The following is a 17,627-nucleotide window of genomic DNA, read 5'->3' as shown; positions in this document are numbered from 1 at the left end:
CATTAGTGGATCCTCTAACCTTGATATTTGTTGTTGTCATTGTTTAATCCTTACATTGATCTTTCATCTTAAAGTTCTCATCAACTTCTTCTTTTTATTCCTTTTCTTCTATTATTGTTGTTGTTGTTGTATTATTGTTGTTTATAATATATATAATTAACCTCCTTCTGGTTCGACCCTGACCTTGCCAAGTTATTTATTAGTTCGACACTCCTACACTTGAGAGAAGACATTAATCTTTTGATCGTGTCAGGAGGCCATTCCTTTTTTTTTATTATTATTTCCTATTTCTTCTTTGGTGTTTATCTACCCTTTTTTTTTTCAAATCATCCACTAAACTTTTGTTTATTTTTTATTTAGTCCTTGATTTTTTGGTTATTATTTATTTTATTTGAAATAATTCATAAAACTAAAATTTTATTTCAATTTCATCCTTGTAATAACATACCCAGATGCGCAGGGTAGAAGGAACCATTTTAGGCGAGGAAAAAGTGAAGAGAACAGGGAGTCTCCGCCAATCATTTATTTTCAAGGAATGATTGGCCGCCTAATTAATTTATATTGATTTTAATAAATAATCAAGTTTTATTATAATCAACAAACTTTGATCTACATGACACTCATTCCAAAGAACAATTACCCTTAATAAAATTAGGGTACGAGAGTTGATTTGTGTTCGGGAAAGGTGTTGATACTCCAAAAACATTGTTCCAAAGAATAGTTACCTATAATAAAAACAAATTGGCTTTTATTACATATATACTAAAACTCGTGGGATTTTCATTATACATTTGTCACTGTGCAAAAAAAAAATTTCAATTTAATCCTTAAACTTTGTTTTTGGACAATTAAATATTATTTAAGGAGTAATTGATTTCAAATTCTTATGAAAGGGTGGGATTGAAAGATAGGGGACCGAAATGAAAAGGAGACAAACACAAGTGACGCACTATAAGTTTCAAAAACATTCACATTAGTCGTTTAACTTAAACAATCACGAAAATCATACAATTGTGATCCCTCAAAGTTGTTCCAGTTTCATTTTGATACAGAGATTTATTTTTATATGTTTTGATTCCTGGTTGAAAGAGAAAAGAGATGTAACTAGATCAAGACAGTAGAGAGGGAAACTTACAATTGGCACCGATTTAGACCACCAAAATGAGGGATTTTTATATCAAATTATTCTATTTAATGCGAGAAGTTCATATTATGTGTTTTTGCATCTTAAAAGTTTGTAAAAAAAGATCTGAGCTTAGTTGAGTTTAATTTTTTGAGGTCATAAATAGGTTTGTCATGGTTTTTAGAGTGTTTTATATGTGTTTTGGATCAAAAACAGGTTGCAAAAGAGATTTTTGGGTTAAAAGAGCGTAAAACCTGATTTTTTAGCCACTATAGTGGTTGGATAAGAGTAAAACAGGCAATATATCATCCGTCTCGATACTTGACATGTCTAACATGAAAGCATGACCCATTACCTAGGTGTAGCGTAGCTGTCAGACCCATATGCCTTGGGTCTGACATGATTACCATAAAAATATAACTATATAAAATGCAATTGAAAGAAGATAAAGTGACATGACTGGTTAAAAAACTAATAACAAAAAAAAGGACAAAACCTCTTTTCTTTTTATTTTGTTCAAAGGGCCTCTTTTAAATAATATTGATTTATTTGTTATATGTTTAATTTTCAAAGAAGTTTTTTTGTTCATCTATGATTTTTTTTTAATCTTTTATATAGATAAACTATATATTTTTAAAATAAAAAATTATTTTTAGATAATATTTTTAATGTGTAGCTTTACATATTATTTTTTTTATTTTTTTAATCAATTTAATGTTTTATTTTTTAAAATTAAATATCTTAATCTACTTCCATATCTTGATTTTTCAAGTTTAGGTATTAGGTGTCATTAATGATTTTTTTTAGGTGATCAAGTCTTATTTAAGAAGCAATTGATCTCAAATTCTTACGTAAGGATGTGATTGGAAAATGGGGGAATGAAATGGAAAACACGACAAACATTACTATAAGTTTCAAAAACATTTACTTTGCTTCTTCAACTTAAACAATCACATAAATTATACAATTGTGGTCCCTCGAAATTGTTCCAATTCCTTTTTGATGTAGAGGTTTATTTTTGTTATTTTTTTTATCCTTGGTTAAGAGAGAAGAGAAAAGAGGGTCGCTGGATTCCAGTGATAGAGATAAAAACTTGTTGTTAGCACTGATTTAGGCAACCAAAATAAGAGATTTTATGTCAAATTGTTTCATTTGATGTAAAAAGTTTATATTAGGTGTTTGTGTACCTTAAAAGTTCATGAAAGAACAGATCTGAGCTTAGGTTGATTTTTTATTTCAAGTTGAGTTCTATTTTTAAAGTGGTTTTTGGAGGCTATAAATAGATTTGTCATGATTTATATGGTGTTTTATAGGTTTTTTAGGTAAAAAAAAACATAGACTCTGATTTTCTAGCCACTAAACAGGCGATACGTAATCTGCATTAGTAGATAATGTGTCTTTTGTTGCTGCATGCCAGATCCAATCGCTTTGGGATACCGAACCCAAGCATATTGGGTTTGGTATTGGTGTCTAATCAACTACCTTAGGTTTGACACCCATGCTTGACCCATTACCTTTAGTCTGACATGGCTGCCAAACCCAGGCATCTTGGGTCTGAGCCATTCCAAACCTAGGTATCTTGGGTTTGACATGGTTTTCTTGACCTAAAACACATGAGTCTAATATAATTATCTTGAAAAATATAACTTTAAAGAAAATAATTAAAAAGAGATAAATGACGTGACGTGACGTGACCAGTTAAAAAACTAAAATTAATAACATAGATAAAACCTCATCTCTTTTATTTTGTTCAGAGGGCCTTTTTTAAATATTAGTGATTTTTTTTTGTTATGTGTTTAATTTTTAGTAAAGTTTTGCTGGTTCATTTATGATTTTATTTTTATCTATTATATAGATAAGCTATGTTTTTTAAAATAAAAAAATATTTATTTTTAGAAGATATATTTAATATATATAGCTTTACATGTTATTCCTTTTTTCTTTGTATTTTATTCGATCAATTTAATGTCTTATTTTTTAAGATTAAATGTTTTTTTGTTTTTTATTAGCTTTTAGTTTATCTGATTATATGTGTGTAAAACTTTTTGATTTATTATATTTTTTGAATTATAAAAATGTATTGAAAACATATATATATATATATATATATAATGTTTTATAAAAAATAAAAATATTGATGGAGTGAGTCACGTAGCTAATTGATTTCTATTAATTGCTTTCCAAAATCTTAAAGTTTTTCTTTATGCTATTGTTTTCAATTGTTGTCGGATATTTTTTAGGACTCTCAACAGTCTTGGTAGGAGCATGTGGGATACATTGTCTTATTCATCAACTTTTTTTAGGGTTTTTGAAATTTCCCAAAACATTCGGTAGAATCCGAAAACTCATCTCACTTTAGTTATAATTATTACCATTAGTGTTATATATTTTATTGTTCTCCAATATGAATTTTTTATTAAGACCTCTCAACATATTTCGTGGGATACTAAAATTATTTTCTCACCCTAGGAATTATTTTAGAAAATTATCTCGCAAACTTCCTAAAATTCTATCATCAGGTAATCCTTACAACAAAACAAAAAACATTTATAAATATTTAAGTTATTAATTAAAAATATTCATTATTATTTCAATATATTTAGATAAATACTTTTTATTAAGATTTACAGCTTGTTTGGTGGGATCCTAAAATTATTTCACACCTCGAAAATTAGTTTGAAAAATCATTTTGTAAAATGCCATTTTCCTATGATTTTTATTGAAAAATTATTCATAAGTGCTAAAGTTATTAACTAAAGATATTTGTTATTATTTTTTGTTATTAATCTTCAACATTGAAGTGAAATCTCTCAATGCATCCAGTGAGTTTCTAAAATTATCTTTTCATAACAGAAATTATTTTAAAAAATCATATTGCAGATCTTCTAAAAAAATTTCATAACAGAAATAATTTTAAAAAATCATATTGCAGATCTTCTGAAATTCCGTTTAGTTATTGTAAAATTATTTGTCAATGTTAAAACTACTAATTAATAATATGCTAAACATTAAATTTAAAGGACGACAATATAAGGAAAGATAAACAAAAGAATAACAAGAATTAAATAAATAAAATCATATCACAATTATTCTTGTGGTTCAGGTCTCCATTGAAATCACAACAACATTGAGTCTTGGGTTCCCTCAATTTTTTTCTGAACCAAAAACCAGCTTAGAGCGAAGCATTTTTTTTAAGCTTTCCCAGCCCCCAATTTGCGACATAAACTGGTTCTTGTGTGAAACAAGAAGCAGTTTGCAGCTAGCTTAATTATTATTATTATTTGCAAATTAGTTCGTAAACTTTTAGATTACACAAAAGGGGATGTTATGTATGCATTTTGTTTTTATCACTGGAGTTATTTTAAGTCAGAAATAAAAACAAATGTTAGGTAAATGGGTATTATCTCGAGTTTTTTCTTTGATAAAACCGGGTATCTACAATCCTCATTTAGTTTTTCACTCAAATTTAGTTTTTAATTTTTTAATTTTTATTTATAAAATCTGAAATTATTTATAAAATTAAATTTATTTTTCAATTTCATTTTCTATTATTTTTTTCTTATTAAATTTCATCCTCATTCTTTTATTTTTTTTCATTAAGAAATTTTTAAATTTATATTTCTTAACCGATTTCATCATTAAATACTTAAATTATTTGAATTTAACCTTTTTAATGAAACTCGATTTTAGAATTTTATATATTATAAATTTTTAAAATTAACATAACTTTTTATTATTTTGTTTTATTTATTATTTTTTAAGTTGATGTGTTTTCAATTTTTACTGTCAACATTTATTTAAATGAAGGTTGAGTTCTACTTGTTTTCAAACTTTTGGCATCATTTGTTTTTTTATTTAATTGGATTATTTTAAAAAAAAATTATTTATTATATTTATTTTTTAAAATTAATTTTATTTTTAAAATAAATAAAATTAATTGATTGAATATAAATAAGTAATCATTCTTGTGTTCTTTTCTTTTTCTTTTTAGGGAGCGTTGCCCTAGCAACCCATGAGGTTTTTTTTTTTTATCGTTATGCAGTTTTTTATAGTGAAATTTGAACCTCTTCAACAGTTCTTTTGATGATAAGTAGTGTCCATAGTGAAACGAGAACGGAGTCTTTATTGATCTTTTATTTTATTTTTTCTAAATATTATATCAACAATTCATCAATTTTATTTAATTACTGTGAAATATTTTTTATAAGATTTATTTACTATCATTATCTATGATTTAAATCAATTTATTATATTACCCAATCTTATTAAATTCAATCAAGTTTATAATTCAAGCATCAGGTTTTTATTGCTTTTTTTAAAATATGTTCATTTTCTAAGCATCCTTGATAACTCGAGCATTTCCAGCTCGGCCCTAGTAATATCCTGAGGCTCCCTCCCAAATCAATTCCCGCTCCCTCATTTCAATTCTCCCGCCATTCCAAAACATTAATAACAAAAACCCTAAAACAAGATTCAATTCCAAGTAACCCTGTAATCACTCTCGATTTTGGGATTAGGTTTTCTTCTGTTTTGGGTTTTAGATGAAGGTTTTAGAACCTTAGGGTTTTTGTGTTTTGTTTTGATTTGATTTGATAGAAAGACGGTGGATAATGAGTGCAGTGAATCTTACTAACGTTACCGTACTAGATAATCCGGCGCCGTTTTTGTCCCCGTTTCAGTTCGAGATCTCTTATGAGTGTTTGACTCCTCTTAAAGACGGTACCTTTCTCACTGTGTTCGAATCTGTAGTGCTTTTGCTTTTTTCTTTTTATTAATTAAAGTTTGAGTTGTTGAGAAACAAAATTGTTTCTATGGATTCTGAACCAAAAATGTGATATGGGTTTTTATTTAAATCCTTAAGAAGGTGGTTTTTCTAGCCCATTGAGTTTGCTTTTTTTGTTTAAAAGCTGTTTTTAGGGATTCAGGTTCTGGTGTCAGAAGTTTGTTCTTTAAATAATTTTAATGGTTTGTATGCGCGGTTAAATGTGTTTTTTTTTTTAATTTTGAATTGAAATCAAAGATGGTTTGGTTTTAGTGATAGGGCCTATTATTGTTGTGCATCTGACCTGCAATTTTTAGATGCTGATGGGAATTACTTACTGCTGTCGTCTTCTTAGTTGGTGGAATTTCAGGTGTAAACCTGATGCTCTTGTTGTAATCTTACCCGTTAGAAATGTTGTTCTTTTCGTTGGTAGGGACCTGATCAGAAACCAAATCTTAGAACATTTTGGCATCTCTTTGATTCTTTGAATGATAACGAACCAGGCCTCTGCTTTTTATTTAACCTGTCATGAATTTTCAGGATATTGTGTCATGATTGCATGAAATTAGTGCCTATGTTTGTCATTGTGAGTAATATTAACTTCAGACTCTTTCTGAAATATCCTGCGCATCAGTGATGCTAGAGAGATTGGTCTCTCAACTTGCTTCAATTAATTGCTCGGTGCTTTACTTTTGTGTTATAGTGGCACTTTTGTAGAGTACACCTGCCTTTGCAATTGTTGTTTTGAGTCAGATAACCTTCAAGGCTCTGATTAGCTTTCTGTAGATTGTGTGGTGTGCAAGGATGTCTCCCAGGGCAAACATGTAGTGCATCAATGGACTTCATGATAAAAAGAAAAAAGATAAAGAAATCCCAAACCGATGAAATATTGTGGATTGGCATACTTTTATTTACCAGATCTGGATTACATACTCTCTTTTTTTTACAGTTTGGAATTCCTTGCATTTTAAGACAAGCATTTTCTATGTCCTTTGATTGCCAGGACTGCAAGTAATTTTGCTGGTATATTATGTTTTTATGTATCTTTTAATGCAAATATCCTACATGGTGTAGGAACTTAAATTGATCTTGTTCCTTGTCAGCCCAACTCTGTCTTTTGGATTTTCAACGTTGTTCGTTCATCTTATAAAAGAATGTTCCATTTTGTTGTTGTGATGCAGATTTGGAATGGAAACTAATCTATGTGGGGTCTGCTGAGGATGAAACATATGACCAATTATTGGAGAGTGTGCTTGTTGGGCCTGTCAATGTTGGAAATTATCGTTTTGTCTTGCAGGCAATTCTCTTTGAACATTTGTTTAGATTCTTTAAATTAGACTCCTATTCTGTTTCTGCTTTGAATAAATTCTGATTCATGCATGCTGTATGTATGCTTTGCAGGCAGACCCACCTGACCCGTCAAAGATTCGTGATGAAGATATCATTGGTGTCACAGTACTTTTGTTGACGTGCTCATATTTAGGTCAGGAATTTGTTCGAGTTGGCTACTATGTGAACAATGATTACGAAGATGAGCAGCTTAGAGAGGAACCTCCACCTAAAGTGTTGATTGATAAGGTCCAAAGAAACATCCTATCTGATAAACCCAGGGTTACAAAGTTCCCCATCAATTTTTATCCTGAAAATACTGAGGGTGCAGAGGAACCTCTTGTGAACGATCAACCTGCTGAAACTGATGGAAATGAAGAACGACCGCCAGCTTCTCCCCATCATTCTTCAGATAAAGAGGGGCCTTAAATTACAATCAGCATCAACTCCTGGCCTCCCAAGTTTCTCGTTCAGGTTCATATCATCAGGATTTTAGGTGATGCCTTTTGCCATATATTTTGATGTGCGGAATGTGAACTGTTTTAAGCTGGAAAGCAAGGAGTGATGGTTGATATACTGGGTTTTTCTGGCTTCTTTTTTTTTTTTGTCATCGATACAGTTGTAGTGCCGAGGTGACTGATTTTGTATCCTAATCGGATGGATTTAGTTTGTGATAGGCTGATAGTTTGAATAGATGCATCTTAGGTTCATCAACATTTTATTATCTCAATTCGGATCTTGTGATTTCAACATCTAATATACAAAGTGTGTTTCTTTTCTCTGACATGTTTTGTTTTCCTTTTTTAGAGCAGTGTTCGTGTTTTCCTCTTCTGTAGTGTTGGGAGGTATTTATGAAACAGCAAAATGATCCCTGCGATCCGCAACAATGATGCTTCAATTTGGATGATAGTCGGGGGTTGATTTGTATCCCTCTAAGCACTGCTTTTTCACTTTTCTCCAGAGGTAGATACGAGCGGGTGCCGCTCCTAGAATCCTTGTAAAACATAACTTGCTGTTAAGTTTGGTTCAGTCAAAATCTAAATCAAACTTCATTTGTCGGAGAAGGATCCAAATTTTGTTCTTTAATGTTTGTGCAAATTTGAGATTGTTCACTTGCCTAAGCTGTAAAGTTTTGATGTATTGCTAATGAAAACATCATTTTCAGTAATACTAGAATCGAACTTTCTTAAAAAAAGAAATTACTAGAAAAGCTAACTCATGAAGGATCTTCAATGTAGCTTATGAGTGAAATCACCTTCTACCTCTTCATCCAAAACATTTAATATTGACCATCAAAGGTATTTAGGATTTTTTACTAGATGTATAAGTTATTATCAAATTGATTAGAAATAAATAAGTTTTTTTTTAATGCATAATAAAATAATTAAAATATTCTTGAAAGAAAAAAAAACATTGTATTTACATAATGATATTTTCATTATTATCAATTTGACGGAGAATTTGATATTTCATCAAATAAAAAACATTTAAAAAAACATAATGAAATTAGTAAATGATCTCGAAAGCCAAAAAGAAATTATCATGTCAACTTAGAACAATTTAATATTTGATCAAATATAAAAATTAAAAAATAAAAAATAATAAGTTTGGGGCATGAGAGGTGCACTCTTTGAAGTGCGGGTTTAGACAGCACATACAACGTCTCCTTACATCAAAAAATATCTTTTCGTTGTATTGTTAAAAGTATCATCATATCTTTTTTTTGGTAGTGTGATAAATAACTTTTTTAAAATACATAGTAAAACAATTAAAATATCCTTAAAAAAAAAAAACATTGTATTTACACAGTGTTTTTTTCATTGTTATCAATTTAGTTGATAGAGAATTTAATATTTGATCACATATGAATTTTTTTAAAAAAAACACAGTGAAAACTAAAATGCTTTAAAAAAAAATATCATGCCAGCTTAGGGCAAATTAATATTAATTAAATATAAAAATTAAAAATTAAAATACAAAGAGGTTGGAGTATGAGTGGTGCACTCTTTGAAGTGTGGGAGACACCTATGCTCCTTAGACATCACATACACCACCTCTTTGCATCCAAAAATATCTTTTTGTTGTATTATTAGAAGTGTCATGATGTTCTCTTCTTGACAGTGTGGCACATGTCGACGATTATGGTCTGATTAGTAATCAATATGTCTTTCTATTTTCTTTTTTATTCTCTTACTCTCCTTGAAAATTACAACTTGACTTTTTTGTTATTAGCATTTCAACTTCAATTCTTGTTTTTTTAATTTTTAATTTTTAATTTTTATTCTTGGTTTTTTATAGAAGTTTTTATTTATTTTTAATTTCATCATTTAATTCTAATTTGTCTTCTTTTTTTTCATTTTGGTTCCTATCTTTTGACTTTAGATTTTTTGTGTTTTTTTGCCTTTTGTTCAATTGATTTTTTCTTTTCAATTTTATTCTTCAATCAAAAATAAAATTTATTTTGTATTTTCATTTTGATTTTTATTTTTTTAATTATCAATTTTTATTTTAGATTCTTTTGTATAATTGGTATTTTTTTTTCCAAGTTAATCTTTCAACTTTTAATAGGTTAGAAGTTAAGTTTCATGATTTTTTTTAGATATAATACTTTTAATCTAATATCTTGAATTACATATTTGAAAATTAAACACAAATTAACATTATTTTTTATATTATTATTTTCACTTACCTTGTTTTCAGCTTTGTAATTTTTTATATATTTTTTTATAAAATTATTCTAATCTCTAAACTCAAGTTATAAATTTTCTTCTTTTTTTTAATAACATATTTATGTTATCTAAACATCATTTTTTAATAATAATAAAAAATTTGTGGCGTAGCACGGCTATACACCGATAGTGAAATACTGAAAGAGCATTGATAATATTTTTTGAAATTATTTCGATCATGGTTGATTTTTATTGACATCTCAAGCAACAGAGAATTGTTCAAACATGAGCGTGTTGGATGATAATGGAGAAGGGCATCATTATCAAACGAAACGGGAGAAAACTATCAAATAAATGGAGAAAACTATCAAATAAATCAATCTCTCTCAAAGAAGTTCTTCTGTATTCATTTGTTCTTAGATTTATCCCTTCATTTCCCGTTGAAAAAGACAAAAAGAAAAAATAAGAATTTCTGGCAGAAAGAGATGGAAAGGAATGGAACAAGCACAGAAAGAATCATTACTTTTATTCCCGAATCCTTTCCCCTCTCATTTTTTTTAATCATTACCAAAAAAAAAAAGTAAAAGGGACGGAGAGGAGCAGAATCTGCGTTCTCTGCAAATATAATTTGCGTGATTCTATAAATAAAACTTAGAAAGGTCCTTCCAATCAGTGAAACAAAGCTCAAAGACACGATTCAACAGGGTAGCAACCGATTTCAAAATGAAGCCTAAACTTTGACAATGATTTTCAGCTTGGCTTTGATTCTTGGAGAAGAGTTGAAAGAACGACATCAGAGCAAATACACTGTTATACATAGTACCAGGTTAATTTCCCAGAAAAGCAGAGAGTTAAGCAAAATTTCAGTGCTATCCAAACAAAAGAAAGCCCGGTGCAATTCCAGATCTTACAAACATAAAGTTGAAGGGGACAAAGAAACAAATAATTGTCAGCTGGAATTTATCATGCCAAGATTTAAGAGAACACAGTACATGAACGCCGCATGTTAGTAACTCTGCAAATAAAGCAGCGAACACAAATGAAGCTTTCTTCACTTCTCATTTTTAAGCCTTTTCTTGGGAGGACTTTTTGTTTTTGATGTTGTTTTCTCCATGCTTGCAGCATTCCCCTCTTTCTGCAGATGAAGTAAAGGAGTCAAACAACCTCACACAATAACTTAACTCAAACATACACATGAAAGAAAACAAACAGACAATTTATACCCTCTTTTTTAATCTCTTTCTTTGCCGCTGCCGCCCTTTATTTTTCTTTGTCAATTTACCCTATAAGATAAGTCAAAACTAGATTAGCCACAGGGATATCTGATGTTCAATAAGCCAATTTTACTGATTTAGTTTCAAGAAGAAGCAACCTGTGCAAGAGCTACAGTTCGAGCATGTCTCTCTGCATGTGTCTCCTCGTCCAAGTTCTCAATTTCCCCATCACTGTTAAGCATTACCTTCAGCCTATTTTCCTTCATCAATTTCTCAGATCGAGCATGTCTCTACAACCACAAACAAAACTTCATCAATTAATGTAAGGCTAAAGCTAAGTAACAGCTTTCAAAGCTCTCAATTCCATGCCAATCAATTTGAAAGTAAAAGCAGTTATGGAGAGTTATGTTCGTGTCATCCATGTCATGGTAAGATACTAACAAATTCTCATCTTATAACCACACAAAATAGTACATTGATGCAGCCAACAATATTCAATGTTCCACATGGAAAAGTGACAGCGAATATATGTTTTATATTAATGACTGCTATTGAACATGGATACTCCATACCCTGTTTTTCATAAAAATAGAAAAAAGATCGAAATGATAATACAAGAATAATAAATGAAAAGGATATTACTATGCTGGCCTGCATAATTCATCTAACAGAGAATACAAAAAAAGAAGGGTAGGAGGAGAAAAAAGAGTGAATTACATCTACAATGACATTGGAAAGAACAAAAAGAAAAGAGAAAAACAATCTATTTGATCGAATAACTATATCATGTACAAGTCACCTTATCAACTGGTACTGTTTCCTTGAACATTAGATTCAAATGGTGTGATATAGAATTGTTAGCACAAAATTCATTTTCACAGTGAAATAGAAACATGCAATGCCTTACCTTAGAGCTAAGATGGGCCCTCATAGTCTCCTCAGTCAAACAGATAATTCGAGGACAAATCCTGCACTTATAAACTGATTTGCACTTTAATATACAATCTGGAATATCATCTGGTAATGATTCCTCATCAGCTGTGGCATTAGATTGCTTCTTGTGTGTTTCAATGCCAGTATGGGTTTTTCTGTCATCTGCAGTTTCATCATCTTCAGACATCTCAAAATAATAATCCAGTTTTGAATGCAGATGTTAAGTTGTCCATTACCGTAACAAATCAAACAGTATGAATTGGTTAGTAACCATCCACAACTACTAAACATCTTAGACCTGAACAAGGGCTCAAAATAACAGACAAAAGTTGCACATAGGGTGGCACAGTGGAAAAAGCATACCCGAAACAATCATTCAAAATGCCATGGATAATTAATCTATGCTACCAATACTATGACAGTTCCAATTATAACAAATATGAGTCATTTGATCCCTCAAAAAGAATCATAGAAGACAATTATCCTCCAATATGCAGATAGCCTTCCTACTTGAAAAAATCTCAATACCATAAATGAAAAAAATAAATCCTACCTGATGAATAACCATCAATCACATTTGCAGAGCTATCCTCACTCTCATAACCTGCAACATATCAATGATCCATGAGAAACCAGTCAGTCAGCAACATACTAATCGAGAGGAAAACCAGTTGACGTTCTAAAAGAAAAGCTTTTCAAGAAAACAAGCAAATAACTAAACATCATAAAAATTTAAATACATGATGGCATGAAAAATAAAACACAATTTGCTAGTAATAAACTATCAGAATGGCTGCCCAAAATCACTTCTCTATAAAGACCACAACTTTTCACTAATATCAACAATCTAACTCAGACCCACTAATCCAAATTGAGTAAAACACATAATTAACAACAAACCTGATGATGATGATGAAGCCTCCGACTCGCTTTCCTCTTTTGGCTCAGCAACTGTACCATCATCCTCAGATTCACTGTTTTCTTCTGGGTCAGCAACCACATCATCCTCTGATTGTTCAGTAGCGCCAGCTTCAGAATCCGAAGAAGAAGATGATGAATCAGAGGAAGCTTCATCCTTCTCTCCATGCTCTGCTTTAAAAAATCTCCTCTTTATCATGTTTTTTCCAAAGCAGCAAGCAATTATGGTTGAGTCAAATTGAATAAGAGGCGACGGCTAGCTCGCAAAGAGACGGGGTTTTGGGTTTAGCAGGTGACAACTGCGAGTGAGAGAGACTCAGAGAGAGAGAGAGAGGAGTTCGGGTTTGGTAAGAAACCTGGCCCAGTATTGGTCAAGGCCCATTTCTTAAATCTTACCCATCTTTTTTCTCAACTTCAAAATAATTTTTTTAAGGGTTTCGTATTTCTAGTTTTCCTCCTCTTTTTTTTTTCCTTTAATGGAAAAAATTCCAAGTCGGTGGTGGGGGCTCTACTGGTAGCTAAAGTATCCATCCTTCTTTCTTTACTTTTTTCAATAAAATAAGATTTTGTGTGTGTATTGTTTCAAATCTTTTCTTGCGTTGTTCAATTTTGATTTCCAGCTACTGTATTTTTTTAATAAATTTCAATTTAATATTTTTTTAATATATTAATATAAAAAATATTATTTTAATATCTCATTGATTAAAAATACTTTTAAAATAAACCCTACCACGCATATTGTTTTGATTGGGTAATATTAGAAATAACACTTTAAAAAAAAAAATCTTTACTGGTATACCCACCATCACCAGACCACGTGTTCAGCAACGACCAGCTACCTTCCTTTTTGAGATAATTAATTAATAATCATCCCGCCAATTAAAGAGCGCGGAACTCAAAACCAAGTTCGCTTTGTCTAGGTTAATACCGTCTTTTCATCACCTCCGATGCTTTTCCTCTCATCTCAGGAACCTACCGAACAAACACGTGCCAATTATTCTATAATCTTATAATATCTCAGAGAGATTATTACAATTTATCACCAATCTTGTAAATTTTTTGAAAGATAAGTTGTATTTGCACCATGCATGCTTTTATAGAAACAAAAATCATATGCATTTAGTGATTAAAATTAATCTCCATGATAAATAAGAGAAAACATATAAAATTAATTGGCAGCCAAGGAGATTTTTTTTTTTCATCTATCTTTTGCATCTTAGAGTCCATTTTGTGGCTGTATTTATTATATAACAGTGGTAATATAGTATTTGGTTGTAAAATTAGTTATGATTTTTATACATGTACCCTATCATTATTTGCATTAAAAATACTATTTTATTAAAATAGAAATTACATGCTTTTCTTTTCACGTTTCTGCCTCTGCTATTTCATGAGCATAGCATGCTAATTAATTAGTGTGAACAGTACAGCGTTGCACTATTCACCCTAATTAATTAGCATCAACAGTGCATTCACACTATACTCATAATTATATTTTACCTGCTGATTTGTTGCGTATTTAAAAAATTAAAAAATTATAATTCTTGTCATGTATTTCATATAAAATAAAATTATAGATAGTTTAATAAAATAATAAAAAATATTTTATATAAAATATTATTTAAATTAAAAATTATTGATATTAATATATATTTTTTAAAATTATTTTATAACCTCAATTTCAAAAACATGTACCTAACCAAATATATTAAATTATTTTTTGTTCAACATCAATTACAGTTTTAACCAAACATATATAAATACTAAATCAACCTTAACTAAAAACACTTTTTATAAAATAATTTTTTTCAAACCATAGTCATAACAATTATCGCAATACAAAACATATTCTTAAAAAGAAAATAAATTTTTTAATAATTTACTGTTCATATATTTCTTAATTTAATTTATAAAACAAAAGCATAGTTTTTCTATTTCTCAATTAAAAAATTATATGATATTGAAAAACACATCCATGAAAATATCATCTTTTTATTTTGTATTACAGATTGGCTTGGAATCCCATCCCCGACACAACCCGGGAACAGTGGCTAAAAAATTAGATACCAAAGCAAGAGAGAGGTGAGAAGCTAAATAAAGAAAGAAGAGGAAACCTCAAATTAGTTTTTAGACGCTGATCACCGATTCAAGTCTTGACTTAGTGCCCTATCTGTTACAACATGGGACACAAATCCCATTTTTACAGCCTAGATTAGTTTGATTCCTGGGGCTCCGCTGCAAGGTGAAGCAACCTTTTTTTCAACGTGCACGTGTAGCCTACATTTTTAAAAACTAAAAACTTAAAAAATAAAAATAAATTTATTATTATTATTATTACCACCACCACAATTATTACAATTTTTTTTTATTAATATATGTTTCTGTGTTAACTTAGATAACTCAACTAATCTCATGAATTCTAAAATTTAACAATCATATAAATTTTTAGTAATTATCATATTAGCAACTATAGAGCTCGATAACATTATCACTATTTAAAAAAAATATTATCATTATTAATATAAATAATAACATTCCTACTATTATTGTTATTATTTTAACAATTATTATTATAATCATCATTATTATTACTATTATGATTGTTATTATTATTGTTGCAACTGTTATTACAATTATCACTATCACTATTACTATAACAACTATTATTATCATTACTATTTTTCTTCTTCTCTATCATGTTATTATTATTAATAGTAATAATAATAACAATAATAGTAATGATAACAACAACATTATTATCATCACTATCACTACAACTATTATTATTATCACCACTAATTTTATTTTTGTTGTTGTTGTTATCAATATACTCATCATCATCATCATTGTTATTGTCATCGTTCGTTGTTGTTATCATTACTAATTTAATTGTTGTTGTTATTTTCATCAATAATAATATTATTTTTATAATTTTTATCATCATCATCATCAATAATAATAATAATAGTAATAATAACAACAACAACAACAACTAACATTACATTTATTATTATTTTTATTAGTATCATCATCATTATTAATATTACCATGACTAGTATTACAATTATTTCAATTACTATTATTATTGTTGTTGTTGTTGAAAAAATAAAAACTATGAACTTGATTTGAAAAATATTATTAAAAACTATAAAACTTTTGACAAAAAAATTTAAGAAAAATGATAAGAAATTAAAAAAATAGACCAAATTAAATTAATTATTACCATTGAAAAACAAAAATCATAAACTTTTAAAAAAGCCCTAAAAACTTTGACATAAAAACAAATAATAAAAATAAAAAATTAAAAGTAGAAAGAGATATCTTAGATATGCACATTAATAAAAAAATTGAAGATAAATAAAATTTTAATAAATTTTTTTATAAAATATCAAATCAAAACTTAAAGGTTTGGATATGAAATAACAATAATAACTATAATGTATTTATCAAGATTAAAAAAAGAAATGAAGGAAAAAAAATGACCAACAGTAATATACGGTCATATTTGAGGAACTAACACAACATATATAGAAAGAGAAGATAATGAGGACCAAACTAAGATGACAAAAGTTAATTTTTGATTATCGAAAACTATAATATGCGCCATCGAAAGTATGTTGTGGTTCCAAAGCTCTAACGCGTGTAAAATTTTTTTAAATATAAAATTATTGTTTTAATAGTAAATTACATTATTGCCCTTAATCAAATCTATAATTAACAAAAAATAATTTTAAAATACCCGAATACCCCTTACGACAATAAATTCAATGTTTGGCATCCAAGGTTACATATGTGATTTTAATGTATATGGAAAAAAAAACCTATATAAAATAGTTGTTATTATTAGTGAATAGAAAACGTAAGAGGAGCTACAGTGATGCATCTTACTGTTTTTTAACAACCATTAAAATTAGAAGTTCGAGAATATATATATATATATATATATCATCCAAGGTTACATTTGTGATTTTAATGTATATGGAAAAAAAAAACCTAAATACCCCTATCTGGGACCACTGATATATATATATATATATATATATTGTCACATCCAGAAATTAATTACATAAGAATTCAAAAATACAAAGATGCAAATAATATTTATGAGAAACTAATTGAAAAATCAAATTGCAATTTTTATCGATCCAATCACAGTTATTCCATTTGATTATTACAAAAACACGTCACTATTTTTTTTTTCTGTTTTAAAGGGAAATATATTATTAGATTAGATTTCACATATTTAGATTAAATATCTCTAAGTTCTACTTTTATATAGATCATTTAAAATGATATAAAACAATTATCACTGTCCCCGTTTGGCTAAATCTCAAAATTATATATTATATGATCAACTAATTAATAAGAAAATAAAATTTCTCAAGTCTTAAGATTACAGTTATAAATTATATAAAAAATGAATTTTTTAAACTCTAAACGGTAAAGAAAACTCAATTTAAATGAATTGTTTTTAATATGTTTTGAAAAATAAACTACACAGTTCTATTTATATTATTTCTTAAAACTAAACCCACAATTTTTATATTAATAAAGAATCCAAGATTTCTAAGGTGAAATCATAGAGAGCTCTAACAATTAACACAGTAACACGAAAAAAAAAAACTTATAAAAAATAAAAAATAAAAAAATAATGATGCAAGAGTTACCCACGATCATCC

At 28.7% G+C, this 17,627-nt stretch overlaps 2 protein-coding genes across 3 annotated transcripts; one reads left to right on the top strand and one right to left on the bottom strand.

The window, feature by feature from the left end:
- Positions 1-5,455: 5,455 nt before the first annotated feature.
- LOC105133041 (histone chaperone ASF1B-like) lies at positions 5,456-8,000 on the top strand. The gene is made up of 3 exons (XM_011036835.1): positions 5,456-5,842; positions 7,067-7,182; positions 7,287-8,000. The coding sequence occupies exons 1-3, from the start codon at positions 5,734-5,736 to the stop codon at positions 7,641-7,643; spliced, it is 582 nt and encodes a 193-aa protein (XP_011035137.1). The 5' UTR covers positions 5,456-5,733; the 3' UTR covers positions 7,644-8,000.
- A 2,497-nt stretch (positions 8,001-10,497) lies between these two features.
- On the bottom strand, positions 10,498-13,284 carry LOC105133040 (lisH domain-containing protein C1711.05-like). 2 transcript variants are annotated; one of them, XM_011036833.1, is made up of 6 exons: positions 12,931-13,284; positions 12,584-12,634; positions 12,005-12,207; positions 11,256-11,387; positions 11,107-11,166; positions 10,498-11,018 (listed from the first exon to the last, which is right to left on the bottom strand). In XM_011036833.1, exons 1-6 carry the CDS (start codon positions 13,145-13,147, stop codon positions 10,935-10,937), a joined length of 747 nt encoding a protein of 248 aa, XP_011035135.1. In that variant the 5' UTR covers positions 13,148-13,284; the 3' UTR covers positions 10,498-10,934. The 2 variants fall into 2 exon arrangements, with proteins under 2 accessions (XP_011035135.1, XP_011035136.1); XM_011036834.1 differs by having other exon boundaries at positions 12,005-12,192; positions 12,931-13,281.
- Positions 13,285-17,627: the final 4,343 nt, after the last annotated feature.

The sequence above is a fragment of the Populus euphratica genome, unplaced genomic scaffold (genome assembly GCF_000495115.2).
Source record: "Populus euphratica unplaced genomic scaffold, PopEup_1.0 scaffold99.1, whole genome shotgun sequence".
Lineage (NCBI taxonomy): Eukaryota > Viridiplantae > Streptophyta > Magnoliopsida > Malpighiales > Salicaceae > Populus > Populus euphratica.
Note: the sequence above shows the minus strand (reverse complement) of the source record. Positions and strands in the feature narration are given on the sequence as shown.

Excerpts from the sequence above, each read along its gene's own strand:
- LOC105133041 (XM_011036835.1), top strand. The coding sequence starts at position 5,734 with ATGAGTGCAGTGAATCTTACTAACGTTACCGTACTAGATAATCCGGCG. Across the intron at positions 5,843-7,066 it reads TTTGACTCCTCTTAAAGACG|ATTTGGAATGGAAACTAATC; the intron begins GTACCTTTCTCA and ends GTTGTGATGCAG. Across the intron at positions 7,183-7,286 it reads ATTATCGTTTTGTCTTGCAG|GCAGACCCACCTGACCCGTC; the intron begins GCAATTCTCTTT and ends TATGCTTTGCAG.
- LOC105133040 (XM_011036833.1), bottom strand. The coding sequence starts at position 13,147 with ATGATAAAGAGGAGATTTTTTAAAGCAGAGCATGGAGAGAAGGATGAA. Across the intron at positions 11,388-12,004 it reads GGGCCCATCTTAGCTCTAAG|AGACATGCTCGATCTGAGAA; the intron begins GTAAGGCATTGC and ends TTGTGGTTGTAG. Across the intron at positions 11,019-11,106 it reads GAAAGAGATTAAAAAAGAGG|AAAGAGGGGAATGCTGCAAG; the intron begins GTATAAATTGTC and ends CTTCATCTGCAG.